The sequence below is a fragment of the Phocoena phocoena genome, chromosome 3 (assembly GCF_963924675.1).
Source record: "Phocoena phocoena chromosome 3, mPhoPho1.1, whole genome shotgun sequence".
Classification (NCBI taxonomy): Eukaryota; Metazoa; Chordata; class Mammalia; order Artiodactyla; family Phocoenidae; genus Phocoena; species Phocoena phocoena.
In genome coordinates this window covers 118,801,476-118,818,709 of record NC_089221.1, presented here as the reverse complement: position 1 = coordinate 118,818,709, position 17,234 = coordinate 118,801,476, and the positions used below count along the sequence as shown (strand labels likewise).

Sequence of the window (17,234 nt, the reverse complement as noted above, 5' to 3'; positions counted from 1 at the left end):
GAGGGAATGCAGCATTGTAAACTTTAGTCTTAATAGTAATACCCATAGGTTTGAATTAGATTTTAGGAACTTCATCAAGAGAGGGAATCTAGAAACTCGAAATAACAGTGCTATATTAGAATATATTGGCATATTGGAATATAAAAAGCATTATTTTAAATACTTACCTGTTTAAAAGTGTTCTTATCTGCTTCAACACTAAGAGTTAAAACACTAGCCAATAGCACTGAAGAGCTATCTTTGCTGAGAATATCTTGTGTGGCAGGACAATGTTCAACAGATGTGAGAAAATTAAATTCTGGATTAGTTTGATTCCCAGGCACACATAAATTATCGGCATAGGGCAATGTTCCATCACTATAGTTCGGAGGAATCTCAGGACCAGACTTGGAGCAGAGAACAGACCCAAAACAGCCCCCACCAGCGCTGGGTCTGGAAGAGCATCGAAGGCGCAGGGCAATGGCTAGAATCACCACGAGGAGGAAGAGCACCGAGATCAAGGCCAAGGCCACCACCAGGTAAAACTGCAGCTCAGCTTGGGGGTCAGTGGGCTCAGAGTGGTCACTGAGGTCCGGCAGCGCCTCTTGCAGGCTGTCCGCGAAAACCAGGAGCAGCGTGGCGGTGGCCGAGAGGGGCGGCTGTCCCCCATCGCGCACAGCAACCAGCAGGCGCTGGCGGGCCGCGTCCCTGTCGCCCAGGGCCCGCGCAGTGCGCACCTCGCCCGTGCGCAGCCCCACGCTGAAGAGTCCGGGCTCGCTGGCCTGCAGCACGTGGTAGGACAGCCAGGCGTTGTGTCCAGAGTCGGCGTCCACCGCCACCACCTTGGTGACCAGGTAGCCTGGCTGCGCGGCGCGCGGCACCATGTCGAAGAGCGCCGAGCCGTCGGGCCCCAGCGCCGGGTACAGCACCCTGGGCGCGTTGTCGTTGCGGTCGCCCACCAGCACGCGCAGGCTCACGTTGGCGCTGAGCGCGGGCGAGCCGTGGTCGCGGGCCTGCAGCGTCAGCTCGAAGGCGCGCAGCTGCTCGTGGTCGAAGGCGCGCTGCGCGAACACCACGCCGCTCTGTGCGCTCACGGACACGTAGGACGACAGCGCGCGCGGCTCCAGGTCGCTGGCCACGATGGAATAGGAGACGTGGCCGTTGGGCCCCAGGTCGGGGTCGGAGGCGCTGACTTGCGCTATGGAGGTTCCAGGCAGGTTGTTCTCGGCCAAATGGACTACGTAGGAGGCCTGGTGGAAAACAGGAGCGTTGTCGTTGACGTCGGTGATGCGTAGGGTAATGGTAGCGCTGGAGGAGAGCGGGGGCTTGCCCCTGTCAGTGGCTGTGATAGTGACGTTGTATTCCGGAGTCTGTTCCCTGTCCAGGGCCCCATCTGTTACTAACTTGTAGTAATTATTAGAAGAAGAATGAATTTTAAATGGAATGTCTCTACTTAAATTACATGTGACTTCTCCATTTTCCTTGGAATCCTGGTCCCGTGTTTTGAAGAGACCTACAACCATTCCTGGCCGGGAATCCTCCAAAATCTGATCAGAGAGAGAAGTGATAATTATTTCTGGGCTGTTGTCATTTTCATCTAAAACTTCTATAATTACTTTACACTGTGTAGAGAGGGATCCTCGGTCCTTTGCTTCTACATCCATGGCATATCTTTTCACATCTTCATAATCCAGGGGTTGATGAGTTATAATGTTTCCTGTAGTTGAATCCAGAGAGAACACGTGCCGGGCTGTATCAGCCACACCAAGGAATGAGTAGGTGATCTCTGCATTGACGCCTTCATCTTGATCAGTAGCGCTCACCCTCAGCACGAAGGTACCTGGGGGCACATCTTCCCGAAGGCTGACCTTGTACACATCTTGGCTGAACACAGGGGCATTATCGTTGGCATCCACCACCAGGATTCGGATCTGAACGGTGCCGCTTCGCGGCGGATCCCCGCTGTCTAAGGCTGTCAGCACCAAGTGGTGAGCGCTCTGCGTTTCTCGGTCCAGGGTCTTCTTCAATACCAGTTCTGGATATTTGCCACCCTCAGGATTGTCTTTCACCACTAACGAGAAATACTCATTAGGACTTAGTTGGTATTTGCTCAGTGAATTCATATTAATATCAGGATCTTTTGCAGACTCAAGAATTGTTCCCGTCCCTAGACTGACAGATTCACTGATTTCTATGTTTATTTCATCCTTATGGAATTGAGGAGCATGGTCATTAATATCCTCAACAACAACAATGATATGAAAAATATTTAAAGGATTTTCCACCACGGCCTCCAACTGCAATTCACATCTTCTTCTCTCTTTACATATCTGCTCACGGTCTATTCGGTCCTTCACAAGTAAGTCCCCACTCTCCGCGTCTACGTTGAAAAGCAGCTTCTCCGCACTAACTCGCAGCTTTCGAGCCGACACATCCAGGACACTGAGCCCCAGATCCTTAGCGAGATTCCCTACCACAGAGCCCTTGGCCAGCTCCTCGGGAATGGAGTAGCGGATCTGCTCGCAGAGCGCGGGGTAGAACAAAGGCAGCAGGAAGGGAAACAGTACCTGCCGCCGGCCGGCCGGACGTCTCTGCGTGCAGCTCCCTCCCATTGCGCGCTCTAGTTCTCGCTGGGTCCCAGGGTTTATAGTTGGAGAAAGTGTACACTGGCGCACTGGTAACGCATTTGGCTCAGGACAGGCGGAGCCCCCAGGCTTGGGGCTGGAAATCCGTTTGTGCTGGGGAGAGTCTGCGCGGCCAGGAGCCCCAGCGTGTAAGCGGGTTTCCTTCTCTCTGTGTTGGTGGCTGCTCTGGAAATCCCTGGCTACAGACTGAGGAATCCCGGGCGTCTACTAGGCTTGCCCTGCACTGGCCGACAGCGGCGCCCAGAGGCTTCGTGTGGAACGGCAGCTTAGTTTTTCTCTGCTTTTTTTTTTTTTTTTCCTCTGCTCTATTTAAGGAAGTCTTTTTCTTTAAACGCAGGATGACCGCCGCTAAAATACTTGAATCTTATTCCTCGGTGACTCCGTTTTCATCATGAAACATTTTTTTTCACGTGGTCAAAACTATTATATATTTTATATGTTAAAATTTTACATATATTTTGAATAGGTCGAAATATTTCTTTCAAAATCTAAAAGGCACAAAAGAATGTAGAGTGAAAAGTAGGTCTCCTATTCCATTGCCTACTGCTATCCAGTTCTTCCATCCAGAGGCAATCACTGTTGCTGCTTTTAAGACTAATTATCCACAAAAGAAAGTACTAAAGATAAGCAAAAACCTTTTTTTTTTTAGTCTTCAATATAGGCTTATATTTGGCTAGAAAAGTATTAATCCATCCCCCCATATTTAGGAAACAGAATACAAACACTGTCATATTCATTACAATCATCTAAGGTGTCCTATATTGCTTTTAAATAATTATATTTAAAGACATTTGCTTACAATAGTTACCATGCCAAAAGAGTAGTTTTTTTTAACCTGTGTTTTTCAAAATAATAGAATTATTTGAAATAGATGCATACTAATTTTGACTCTCATGGTCAGAAATTTTAAATAACAGTTTCAATAATTTAAAAGTTAAAAAATAAAAGTTAATAACTATGACTCTAAAGATAATAACTATGCTCTCCTTCCACAGACATATCCTTAAACAAAAGTTGAATGACATGAAAAAAGTCACGGTTTCATAAATATTTTGAAACACATTAGGACATGATTTGACTTTACGCTACCATATTAGTTTAGAAGAATATTAGTAATAAATTATAAGAGATCAAACCAAATACATCACTAACTTCAGTTAACTAAATGGGCTCATCAGTAACTCCACTGACCATCTGTTTATAATTCTATGCACTTCTCTGCTTGTATTCCGATCTCATACAGAAATGACATCTCTTTCTTGACTTTAAGTTTATTTTGACTTTAAATTTCAGAGTTTGCAGAGTTTCAGGTGGACATTTCTTTCTCTATATAAAGAGTCACTGAAATGCTTTTGGCACACGTTTGCCCCTGTACTTGGGAACATGTACCACTCTATCTCCCCAAATTATATATATATATATATATATATATTTTTCATCCCTAGAAACTGGAAAATTTAACAAAAAGTACAGAGAGAACGGAACCCCAAATTTGTTTCTACAGGCTCTCTGGAATCCCTATTGAGCAAGGAAAGTAAAATTCAAATGGTATGTCTTCTGGGACTTCCCTGGTGGTGCAGTGGTTAAGAATCTGCCTGCCAATGCAGAGAACACGGTTCGATCCCTGGTCCGGGAAGATCCCACATGCCACGGAGCAACTAAGCCCAGTGCACCACAACTACTGAGCCTGCGCTCTAGAGCCAGTGAGCCACACTACTGAGCCCGAGCGCCACAACTACTGAAGCCCATGCGCCTAGAGCCTGTGCTCTGCAACAAGAGAAGCCATCGCAATGAGAAGCCCGCACACCACAACGAAGAGTAGCCCCCGCTCGCCACAACTAGAGAAAAGCCTGCGCAAAGCAACGAAGACCCAACTTAGCCAAAATAAATAAATAAATGGTATGTCTCCCACATGACAGTATGAAATTGGAATCACAGGCAAAATGGACGCTGCAGTGTTGCCAGGTATGATTACACTTGAAAAAATTTAAGCACACATTGTATTGTTATGAATTGTTAATAGAATATTATTGAAAATGGGTAGGATTTCCAGTGAGGCTAATGCACTTGTTTCTGACATTTACCTATTCTTACCAGACCTGCCTTCAAAGCAAGAGGTAGGGTTGTCTAAGGGGCTAGGATTTCAACATGTAGCCACCGGGAGAGCACACAAATTGACAAGACACTTCTGTATGAAAGTCCTCTCTTAGGAACTGTCAGTAACAAAACTATAAAATACAAGACTCCGTGAAGCTACTCATAACAGCCTATTACAATAAACCTTCATGGGATTAGGTGAATAGTTACCAGAAAGTAAAAACAAATCAGCCTTAATAACCATCAAGTTCTACTCTTCAATGTTTCAGCAAGAAGCAAATGTCATTGAAATGGAGGGAAAAGTGAAAAAATTAAGTTTCCACCAACATGCTGCAAACCTAAAAGTAAAACCAACCATAATTTTTAAAGGATAGAAAAGGAACAAAAATAGAACTCACTGGCACCAAAGGGGTATCTGCCATAGGAAACTTCGAATCATCTAACAAAGACTGAGGATCCTTTTTCTCACAGCTCTCCTGGCTGATGAGCGCGTCTGCATAACTGGGCTGCGGGAAGATCACGTGACTCTTCCGCGAGTCCGAGGTGAGCGAGACCTCGTGGGAATAAGTCTGCAGGAAAGTCCGCACCCCGTCCACGCCCACAAAGTGAGAGGCTGGTAAGCCTGCCAATCCGCCTCCAGAAGCCCGGAGCACACGCGACGTGTGCCAGCGCCTCAGCTTGAGCGCCAGCAGCACAATGACAAAGGCGAGGAAGACACAGGAAACCGCGGCCACCGCCACCACCAGATACAACGTGAGGCCTGAAGCATCGGAGGCGTGCGGGACCTCCAAGCTGCCCAGATCAGCCAGGACATCCGGGATGCTATCAGCCACAGCTACGGTGAGCGTGACGGTGGCAGAGAGAGGGGGCTGGCCATGGTCCTGGACCGCCACCACCAGGCTCTGCTTGAGCGCATCTCTGTCCAGCAGGGCCCGGGCTGTGCGCACCTCGCCCGTGTGCAGCCCCACCGCGAAGAGACCTGGATCGCTGGCCTTGAGCAGGCGGTAGGACAGCCAGGCATTCTGACCTGAGTCTCTGTCCACAGCCACCACCTTGGTCACCAGGTAGCCAGGCTCTGCAGAGCGGGGTGCCAGCTCCACGCCAGTGGAACCATCGGTGGGGAGGGCGGGGTACAGAATCTCAGGTGTGTTGTCATTCTGGTCCAGCACGAATATGGTCAGTGACACGTTGCTGCTGAGCGGCGGGTCCCCGCTGTCAGTGGCTGTCACCTGCATCTGCAGGTCATGAAACTGCTCAAAGTCGAAGGATCGCAGTGCATACAGTACTCCTGTGTCAGAATTGATGGAGACGTAGGAGGATAGAGGTGCCCCTTGGATAGTGTCTTCAGCCAGGGAGTAAATAACGCGAGCATTTTCTTCACTGTCTGGGTCCAGTGCAGTCATTGAGAAGATAGAGGCACCTCTGGGGTTGTTCTCTGGGATATAGGTAAAGTAGGAGATGTGAGAGAAGGTGGGTGGGTTGTCATTGATATCTGCCACTTGCAGGGTGAAGTGAATTTCCGTGGATAGGGGTGGACTTCCTCCATCTGTGGCTCTTACTGTGATATTGTAAGAAGATACCTGTTCCCTGTCAAGGACTTCGTGTGTCACCAATCTATAATAACTGTCAATGGATTTTTCTAACTTAAATGGTAGATTCCCCAATATAGAACAGGTGACCTGCCCATTCTGCCCGGAGTCCAGATCATGCACGTTTAAAAGAGCTATAACAGTCCCCAGAGGTGAATCTTCCATCAGGGGACTAAACAGAGATGTGATCGTCACCTCTGGACTGTTGTCATTTACATCTTCTACTGTAATCAACACTTTAGAAGTTGCAAGATATGCCCCTCCATCTTCAGCTTGTATTTCTATTTCATAGAAACCTGTTTCTTCATAATCTAGATTTTCTGATAGTTTTATTTCCCCCGTATTTTTGTTTAGTTGGAATTTCAACAGTTGTGTGTCAGGTAATTTTCGGAATGAATATGTCACTTCTCCATTGGCACCTTCATCCCTGTCAGTGGCGGTGACTGTCAACAGCTGTGCGCCCACAGGCAAGTTCTCGGGAACACTCACTCGGTATTCGGACAAACTGAAGACCGGAGCATTGTCATTTGCATCGAAAACAGTCACACTGATGAGGACAGTGCCAGATCGGAGAGGGTCACCCCCGTCGACGGCAGTTAGGACCAGATGGTGCATTGCCTCTTCCTCGCGATCCAGGGCGTGCTCTAGCACAAGCTCTGGGTACTTAACGCCATTGACACGGCTTTGAACTGCTAGGGAGAAGTGCTTATTGGAGCTGAGTTGGTAGCTCTGTAGGGAGTTCACGCCCACATCCGGATCAACAGCTTCCGGGAGAGGAAAACGCGTTCCTGGAGCGACGTTTTCATTAATTTTTACATCTAGATTTTCTGCTTGGAATTTTGGTGCATTATCGTTGATATCAGTTACTTCTATTTCTACTCCGAAAAGTTTCACCCTATCTTCCACAAGAATATTAAAACTCACCAGACACCGCGCGCTCTGAGCGCAGAGCTCCTCCCGGTCTATCCTGCCCGCGGTGACCAAGCTGCCGCTTCGCGGATTCAGAGCAAAGAGCTGCGTCCTACCTCTGGAGACGATGCGGACTCCGCGCTCCGTCAGCTCCCGGGGCTCCAGCTCCAGGTCTTTGGAGATGCTGCCCACAAAAGAGCCTTTCGCTAACTCCTCGGGAACGGAGTAGCGGATCTGCCGAGCTTCGGCCTGCCACGGCATACAGAGGAAAAGGCAGAGCTGGACCAGCGCGCTGCGGTCGGAGCTATTCCTTTGAGCGGCCATTGTTGTCTGGTGACGGAATTCTCGCTAAGTCCTCACTGGGCACGCTGTGTGTTTTGGCTGGGTCCTTTTTCTTTCTCTGGCAGCAGGGAGTCTCTGCAGCCTGCGCACCTTAAATTCTGGAGTGAGTTTCGCTGCATCCCTGGAGCCTGTTTGCAGGAACTGTGGAGCTTTGTGTAGTTGGGAGTCCTGAGAATCCGGATTGAGCGCTGGCTGCGGTTCTCTCCTAATGGGTGAACAGCGGCGCTCAGAGTCCTCAGAAGTTACTGCACCCACTGTGTATGCAATAGAAAACAAACGCTACTCTATTTTTTGTTGTATATTTTATTTTATTTTACATTACTTCTTTGGTTCCTCAACTGACATGCTTAAATCAACTACTATTTGTAGTTTTCTTACTCGGTGGAATAAAAGTACCTCAAAGTATTAAATGATAATAGTTGATTGAATATATATTGGCAACACTAATTTTTCCAATAGAAATATATCCACTTTAAAAGGTAAGTAATGCTTACTTTCTTTCCTATGAGCTTCTAGCTATATTCAGAAAATTCTTACAATTTTATTTGAAATTCTGATTTAAATGGTCCAGCTGTGTTTAGTAGACACTTATACAGAGACTATGAGATATACCCCTTAAAATTTCACTTAGAATTTTAAAATTTTAGATTGATCAATCAACTAATTAATTATGTTTAGCATTAAGATTGTGTAAAAAGTTTTCAAGTTTTTCTAAAATAGTTTTACTGAGCCTCAATGAATTTTTTTAAAAATATTTTTTTTTATTACAGGCAAATATTATTAGAAGTTAACTTGACCTATTTAAATGAGTTGAGCTGGTAATCACAAACTAAAAGGAACATGTCTGTATTGCAGTGGGAAGAGAAATACAAGTGCTACAATTTTAAAAAACAGAGTTAGAAATAGTGATGTAGGTTTGTGAAAAATACGTATTTATGTCAAATGACCTGTTTTCACCAGGGCGTTGATGCCTATATAAATAATCTCTTCTTTGCATTTTGTATGGAAGCCCAAAATAAAGTGGCGTACACATCTTCAGTTGTACATCCCCACCAACCCAGTAATAGTTCTTTCCTCAAAGATGAGGAGTTTGGAGGTTGACTTCTTTCATGCAGAGAGAACAGGTTGTTCAGAAACGTTTATGTCCCTATGCCCCCAAGTATAGAACTCTTCAAAGATTTTACCTTTTGTCTTCAAAGATTGTATATCAGACAGTCAGAGACAGAGATTGAGCACAGAACACAATAGCATTTCATTGGCTTTCTTGAAAATTCCTTATCTTGCAATGTAGAGAAAAAAGGGTTGGGAAAGAGTACAATTTGAGCACCAAGAAAAGTAAAAGGAAAGCCAGAAGGACCAAAACTTGAAGAGAAAAATTCCTCTAGGGTAGTTAGTATTAAGATTTTGGGCCCATAGGAAACCTGGCAATGGAATCAAAGTGTTGACTCCTCTACCAAGAAAAATGCATACATCTGTAACTTTACATGCAATTTCAGGAATTCATGGAGCCGCTCACCATGCCCCCTCAAGTGCTTACAGTTTTAAAAATTGTTAAAATAAATGAAGATACCCAAATGCACATACAAGATCATTTGCACTACATGTTTCTTTGAAATGAGCACCTGCTGGGATATTTAATGAGTAGCTAATATTATTAAACTTTAAAAAAGACATAAGTAGGGTATGGAAATTTCAACTTAAATCTCAGCAGATTTGAATAGGTTATTATTTATTCATTTAAATTTATTTATTTATTTATTTGGTAAGAAGCCAAGACCACAGCCTCTGTTTTGCTAATCTAAGCTTGACAAGATATCTCCAATTTGGTGACATTCTTTCTGAATTATAGAGCAATTTATGAACCACAAAAGTCTTGAAAATGTACTCAGCAAAAACTGAACATTGAGAAGACAAGACAGTGATTAGTTATGTATTTTCTAAATATGACTCTAGATGTAAGAGTGAAAGAGTATGCCCCAAATATGAAAAAACTAGTAGAATGTTACAGAAGAAAAAAAAATGAAACTCACCGGTGTTAGGGTCTCAGGATGTGAAGTCAAATCATTCCCACTCTGAAGTGGAATTAAGGCCCCAGGAGAATCACCACAAACTATGTCTTGAGTGGAATGCAAAGGATCACTACATCTTAGGAAATTAAACTCTGTCTTTCCAGTATGGGCAACGCACAGATTGTAGGAATAAGGTAAAGTTCCTTCACTGTAGTTGGGGGGAACCACGGGGCCAGACTTGACACAGACACCAGGCTGAAAGCAGCCCCAGGCAGCGGGGCTGGAGGAGCGTCGAAGGTGTAGGGCGACCGCCAGAATCACTGCCAGGAGGAAGAGCACCGAGATCAAGGCCAAGGCCACCACCAGGTAAAACTGCAGCTCAGCTTGGGGGTCAGTGGGCTCAGAGTGGTCACTGAGGTCCGGCAGCGCCTCCTGCAGGCTGTCCGCGAAAACCAGGAGCAGCGTGGCGGTGGCCGAGAGGGCCGGCTGTCCCCCGTCGCGCACAGCAACTAGCAGGCGCTGGCGGGCCGCGTCCCTGTCGCCCAGGGCCCGCGCAGTGCGCACCTCGCCCGTGCGCAGCCCCACGCTGAAGAGTCCGGGCTCGCTGGCCTGCAGCACGTGGTAGGACAGCCAGGCGTTGTGTCCAGAGTCGGCGTCCACCGCCACCACCTTGGTGACCAGGTAGCCTGGCTGCGCGGCGCGCGGCACCATGTCGAAGAGCGCCGAGCCGTCGGGCCCCGGCGCCGGGTACAGCACCCTGGGCGCGTTGTCGTTGCGGTCGCCCACCAGCACGCGCAGGCTCACGTTGGCGCTGAGCGCGGGCGAGCCGTGGTCGCGGGCCTGCAGCGTCAGCTCGAAGGCGCGCAGCTGCTCGTGGTCGAAGGCGCGCTGCGCGAACACCACGCCGCTCTGTGCGCTCACGGACACGTAGGACGACAGCGCGCGCGGCTCCAGGTCGCTGGCCAGGATGGAGTAGGAGATGTGGCCGTTGGGCCCCAAGTCTGGATCTGAAGCGCTAACTTGGGCGATGGAGGTGCCGGGTGGGTTGTTTTCTGCTACGTGGACCACGTAGAAGGCTTGGTGGAAAACCGGAGCGTTGTCGTTGATGTCCGTGATGTGCAGAGTGATGGTAGTGCTGCTGGAGAGGGGGGGCTTTCCCCTGTCAGTGGCTGTGATGGTGACGCTGTATTCCAGAGTCTGCTCTCGGTCTAGGGCCCCATCTGTCACCAGCTTGTAGTAATTATTAGAAGAAGAATAAATCTTGAAAGGAACATCTCTTCCTATATGACAGGTGACTTCTCCATTTCCTCCGGAATCCCGGTCCCGTGTTTTGAAGAGGGCAACAACCATTCCTGGAAGAGAACCCTCCAAAATCTCATCAGAGAGAGAAGTGATGATTATTTCTGGACTGTTGTCGTTTTCATCTAGGATATCTATGATTACTTTACATTGGGTAGAGAGACCACCTCCGTCCTTTGCTTCCACTTCCATGGTGTATCTTTCTATATCCTCAAAATCCAGTGACTGGTTATTCTTAATCATGCCTGTTTTCTCATCCAGTGAGAACATGTGCCTTGTACTCTGAGCAGTGCTCCTGAAGTAGTAGTGTATTTCAGCATGGGCCCCCTCATCCTGGTCAGTGGCTGTCACCAGCAACACGGAGGACCCAGGGGGTAGATTTTCACTAATGCTGATTCTATATTCGTCTTTGCTGAACACCGGGGGATTATCATTGGTGTCCTTGACAGAGATTTCTATCTGAGCGGTGGCACTTCGTGGCGGGCCCCCTCCATCCAAGGCAGTCAATATCAAGCTATGGGACCGCTGCTTTTCCCGGTCTAGGGGTTTCTCCAAAGATAACTCTGGGTACTTGCTACCATCGGAATTAACTCGAACCATTAATGAGAAATAAGGGTTAGGACTTATCTGATAATCTTTAACTGAGTTCGTGTTTATATCAGGGTCAGTGGCAGGGTCAAGGGATATTCGTGTACCTGAAGATACAGATTCAAAAATTTCTAAATGTATTTCCTTTTTATCGAATTGAGGAGCATGGTCATTAATATCCTCAACAACAACAATGATATGAAAAATATTTAAAGGATTTTCCACCACGGCCTCCAACTGCAATTCACATCTTCTTCTCTCTTTACATATCTGCTCACGGTCTATTCGGTCCTTCACAAGTAAGTCCCCACTCTCTGCGTCTACGTTGAAAAGCAGCTTCTCCGCACTAACTCGCAGCTTTCGAGCCGACACATCCAGGACACTGAGCCCTAGATCCTTGGCGAGATTCCCTACCACAGAGCCCTTGGCCAGCTCCTCGGGAATGGAGTAGCGGATCTGCTCGCAGAGCGCGGGGTAGAACAAAGGCAGCAGGAAGGGAAACAGTACCTGCCGCCGGCCGGCCGGACGTCTCTGCGTACAGCTTCCTCCCATTGCGCGCTCTAGTTCTCGCTGGGTCCCAGTCTTTCCGGAAAGCCAAAGAAAATGCAATCCACGGCGTCACTGGAAGAGCTTTCGGCCCAGGACAGGCGGAGCTGGGAATCCGTTTGTGCTGGGCAGAGCCTGCCCGGCCAGGAGCCTGAGTGCGTGAGCAGATTTCCCTCTCTCTGTGTTGGTGGCTGCGCAGGAAATCCCAGACTGGAGGCTGAGGAATCCCGAGCGTCAGCGCTTGCCCTGCACTGGCCGACAGCGGCGCCCTGAGGCCTCATGTGAAACCGCAGTCTGACATTTTCGTCTTGAATACAATTTCTCTCCAGAATGTGTATGCATATACACACACATATACATATACATATATATATAGTTATGTAATTATATATATGCATAGTTATGTAATTGCCCCAAATTCCAGTTTTAACAGCATATACGGCAGATGCCTGCATACTTAGTTTTTCAAGAAATTTATTGTGTAAAATTTCAAACTTATACAAAAGTAGGGAGATTATTGAACCTTCATATACCCATCACCCAACTACAACTATGATCAACACAAGGTCATCTTTGTTTACTCTTTATTTCATTCCCTTATTATACTGAAGCAAATCCAAGATATTTTAATAACTCTTCTTTAAAGACAAGACACGAAGATGAGGAAGAATTTTATCCTTAAGCCTATTATATTATATAATCTGTTACGGTTGCAAAAGTCCTGCCTCATTTAAGAAAACTGGAACAGCATTTTCCAGTCTGCCCAGTCATTGATCCAAAGAGCCTTGTGTTCTGTTTTTAAAGGCAAGTGACATTTTTATGGCAGAGACTAGTAGTTACCTACCATGACATACAAGCCTTCGTCAAGATCTGTTATTCATTTTTCCAAATTAACCATATTTTAATATTTATGTATACTAAGTACTAAAGGTTCCTCCCCAAGACAGAAACTTTAAGTGACAGTTTTCCTACTGCATGGTTAAAAATATGACCCTGAAGGATGCTTTACTTTTTTCCTACTAGCTTAGGAATAAAGAGTATTTGAAATAATTATAACGTCTGTATGTCATAATGGATTTCCAGACATGTTAGCCCTCATATTCAGCATGTTCAGAATAGAACTTTGAGTCAATTTCAAAGCTTATTTTCAAAGTCTCCTACAATGCCATTTATTACTTGAAATAACATTGTGTTAAAATCACATTACAGGGCTTCCCTGGTGGTGCAGTGGTTGAGAGTCCACCTGCCGATGCAGGGGACACGGGTTCGTGCCCAGGGCCGGGAAGATCCTATATGCCGCGGAGCCGCTGGGCCCGTGAGCCATGGCCGCTGAGCCTGCGCGTCCAGAGCCTGTGCTCCGCAACGGGAGAGGCCACAACAGTGAGAGCCCCGCGTACCGCAAAAAAAAAAAAAAAAAAATCACATTACATAATACATTATTCTTTTTCTTATGTCTAAAAGCCGGTAAAATATTCTTAGAATCTCCATAGCAGTTCCTGAGAATATTTTCCTAAACCATCTCCCATAACCAGATTTATTTCTAGCCTCAAAAGTTGGAGAATTGAGCCATAAAAAACAGTTGAAGAATAATTTTTATTTCCTGTGTTTTGTCTTCTCACAGGGTCCAGTCTAAGAAACCCCTCTTCAGCAAGCATAAACTATAGGAGGTTTCAAATTATTAATAATCTGATATTATAGTGTTAGGAAATCAACAGCTCTGAGGATGAGAATAAATGATGTTAAAATTTTTCACTATTAAAAGAATAAAGCATCCTTTTCTAGGATTTGGAAATGGATGATATTTGAAGTTTGAATTATCCTCCGAAATGATCTCTAAATGCAAACAACCTCTACAAACATGTGAACGGAAACATGTCACCTCTAAGGGGTGTTGTCCTGTCACAGAAACAGTAAAGAAGTACTGAGTCTGGGCTTTCAGTTGTTTTTATAAGAAGAATGCATTTCTTATTAATTTACCCTTACAAAAATAGCATCGGCTGCAGAAATGTTTTTAGAGTAAGAATTTCACAATCGGGCCATTGGAGATAACAATAGTAACAAATTTCAGGAATGGAAACCAGTCCTAAGAATTAGTAGTGAACCGTGGTAACCACTGAAGCAACCTCACCCAAAGAGCCATGCCCAATGCCTGATAATGAGAGCAGTCCCAAGAGGAAGGTTTCCACTGACCTTAGGTTAATCATTATGAGAAAGCAAAAATTATAACAACGATGTAACCAATAAATGCCTCTATATATGTTAGAGCAAAAATTAGGCCCAGCGAAAATTTAAACGTATGGTGAGAAATATGTTAATATCAACTTATCCTAAAGTGCAAACGCTTAAATAGAAAACCAATTTTTTTTTAAAGTAAAGGAAAAATTGAACTCACTGGAACCAAAGGGGTGTCTTCTATAGGAAACCTGGAATCATCTGAAGTGCACAAAGGCTCGCTTTTCTCACAGCTCTCCTGGCTGATGAGTGTGTCCGCGTAGTTGGGCTGCGGGAAGATCACGTGACTCCTCCTCGAGTCCGCTGTGAGCGAGACCTCGTGGGAATAGGTCTGCAGGAAAGCTCGCACCCCGTCTACGCCCACAAAGTGAGACGTAGGCACACCCGCTAACCCGCCTCCTGAAGCCTGGAGCAGATGCGACGTGTGCCAGCGCCTCAGCCTGAGCGCCAGCAGCACAATGACAAAGGCGAGGAAGACACAGGAGACCGCGGCCACCGCCACCACCAGGTAGAGAGTGAGGCCTGAGTCATCAGGGCTGGCGGGAGACTCAAGGCTGCCTAGTTCAGCGAGGACGTCGGGGATGCTGTCAGCCACGGCCACGGTGAGCGAAACGGTGGCAGAGAGAGGGGGCTGGCCATGGTCCTGGACCGCCACCACCAGGCTCTGCTTGAGTGCGTCTCTGTCCAGCAGGGCCCTCGCTGTGCGCACCTCGCCCGTGTGCAGCCCCACCGTGAAGAGACCTGGATCGCTGGCCTTGAGCAGGCGGTAGGACAGCCAGGCATTCTGACCTGAGTCTCTGTCCACAGCCACCACCTTGGTCACCAGGTAGCCTGGCTCTGCAGAGCGGGGTGCCAGCTCCACACCCGTGGAGCCATCGGTGGGAAGCATGGGGTAGAGGATTTCTGGCATATTGTCGTTCTGGTCCAGCACAAACAAGCTCAGTGACACGTTGCTGCTGAGAGGTGGGTCCCCGCTGTCGCTTGCCCTCACCTGCATTTGAAGATCACGAAATTGCTCGTAGTCGAAGGAGCGCAGTGCGTATAGCACACCAGTGTTGGAGTTGATGGAGACATAGGAGGAGAGAGGTGTCCCTTGGATGGTGTCTTCGGCTAAGGAGTAAACAACCCGAGCGTTCTCATTGCTGTCGGGGTCGTGGGCTGTCACCGAGAAGATGGAGGTGCCCCTAAGGTTGTTCTCAGGGAGATAGACTGAATAGGAGGTTTGAGAAAAGGAGGGTGGATTGTCGTTGACGTCGACCACGTGTAGGGGGATGTGAATTTCCATGGACAGGGATGGTGTTCCTCTGTCTGTTGCGGTCACTGTGATGTTATATTCAGAGGTTTTTTCTCGGTCAAGATTTCGGACTGTCAACAATCTATAATAATCTTCTACTGACTTTTCTAATTGAAAAGGTAGAGTCTCCTTGATGGAGCAAACAACTTGGCCATTCTTCCCAGAGTCTCGGTCATGTGCATTGAAAAGAACGATTACTGTTCCTTGGGGAGCATCTTCCCTCACTGGACTAAATAAAGATGTAATGGTCACTTCGGGTCTATTGTCATTGACATCTTCCACTGAAATGAGCACTTTGGTCCGATCCTTCAATGCCCCACCATCTTCAGCCTGTATTTCCATGTCATAAAATGCACATTCTTCATAATCTAAACTCTTTGCTGTTGATATTTCGCCAGTATTTTCATTAAGCTGGAATAACCGAGATTGTTTTTCACTAATTTTCCAGAATTTATAAGCCACTTCTCCGTTGGTTCCCTCATCCGGGTCGCTAGCGCTTACAGTAAGCAGCCGGGTGCCCGGGGGCACGTTCTCTGGGACTTTCACTCGGTAAATCGGTTGAGCAAAAACCGGGGCATTGTCGTTTGTATCCAACACTGTCACTCGGATGTGCACTGTGCTGGAGCGACGCGGTTCGCCTCCATCGGAGGCGATGAGGACCAGACGGTGAGCAGCCTCCTCCTCGCGGTCCAGGGCGTGCTCCAGCACCAGTTCTGGGCTTATAGTTCCGTCGTCTCCAGTTTGCACGTCCAGGGAGAAGTGGTGATTGGAGCTGAGCTGAAAGCTCTGCAGGGAATTCAAGCCCACATCGGGGTCAACAGCCCCTGGGAGTGGATAACGTGTTCCGGGCAAAGCAATTTCGTTAATTTTTACTTCTAGATTTTCGACCTGGAATTTCGGATTATTATCGTTGATATCAGTTACTTCTATTTCTATTCCGTGAAGCTGCACCCTGTCTTCAACCAGGACTTTAAAGTTCACCAGACACCGCGCGCTCTGAGCGCAGAGCTCCTCCCGGTCTATCCTGCCCGCGGTGACCAAGCTGCCGCTTCGCGGGTTCAGAGCAAAGAGCTGCGTCCTACCTCTGGAGACGATGCGGACTCCCCGCTCCGCCAGCTCGCGGAGCTCCAGCCCCAGGTCCTTGGAGATATTCCCCACGATATAGCCTTCTTCTGTCTCTTCAGGTACCGAGTAGCGGATCTGGCTAGCCCGGATCTCCCACAGCCTCCCCAGGAAAAGGCACAACAGGACCAGTCTTCTGTGGTTCAGGCGATTCGTTGGAGCGGCCATTGTTGCTTCACTAAAGATTTTTTTCAGAATAATTTCTGTGAACGCTGATTCCTTAGGTTCTGTTTTCCTCCTGCAGATTATGGTGATCTTTTCCCTCAGGAGAAACCCGTAGTGCCTCAGGCTAAGAGGCTGAGTTATGTTGCAGCCCCGGAGTCGGTTTGTGGGATCCGAGCGGCTTTGTGTAGTTGCAGATCCTAATATCCAGACGGAGCGCTGACTGAGCTTTTCTTAGAGTTGGTGAACAGCGGCGCTCAGAGTCCTAAGCCGTTACTACACCCACCCACTCAAGTACTGAGATATGCAGTACTTCTGTTATAGATGACTGAAAAAGAAAACACTACTCTCTAACGATAATGATTTTAGATTTCTCTAATTGTGTAGTGCATTCATATTTCAAATTCAATTACCATTTGTG

General features: G+C 47.1%; 4 protein-coding genes across 4 annotated transcripts; all 4 read right to left on the bottom strand.

Annotated features, from left to right (window-relative positions):
* Positions 1 to 155: 155 nt before the first annotated feature.
* On the bottom strand, positions 156 to 2,591 carry LOC136120880 (protocadherin gamma-B7-like). Its single transcript, XM_065874549.1, has one exon. It carries the CDS (start codon positions 2,589 to 2,591, stop codon positions 156 to 158), a length of 2,436 nt encoding a protein of 811 aa, XP_065730621.1.
* A 2,468-nt stretch (positions 2,592 to 5,059) lies between these two features.
* On the bottom strand, positions 5,060 to 7,543 carry LOC136120513 (protocadherin gamma-A10). Its single transcript, XM_065873941.1, has one exon. It carries the CDS (start codon positions 7,541 to 7,543, stop codon positions 5,060 to 5,062), a length of 2,484 nt encoding a protein of 827 aa, XP_065730013.1.
* A 2,009-nt stretch (positions 7,544 to 9,552) lies between these two features.
* LOC136120279 (protocadherin gamma-B6) lies at positions 9,553 to 12,009 on the bottom strand. The gene has a single exon (XM_065873719.1). It carries the CDS (start codon positions 12,007 to 12,009, stop codon positions 9,553 to 9,555), a length of 2,457 nt encoding a protein of 818 aa, XP_065729791.1.
* Positions 12,010 to 14,368: 2,359 nt separating this feature from the next.
* On the bottom strand, positions 14,369 to 16,819 carry LOC136120278 (protocadherin gamma-A9-like). Its single transcript, XM_065873718.1, has one exon. The coding sequence runs from the start codon at positions 16,817 to 16,819 to the stop codon at positions 14,369 to 14,371; it is 2,451 nt and encodes an 816-aa protein (XP_065729790.1).
* Positions 16,820 to 17,234: the final 415 nt, after the last annotated feature.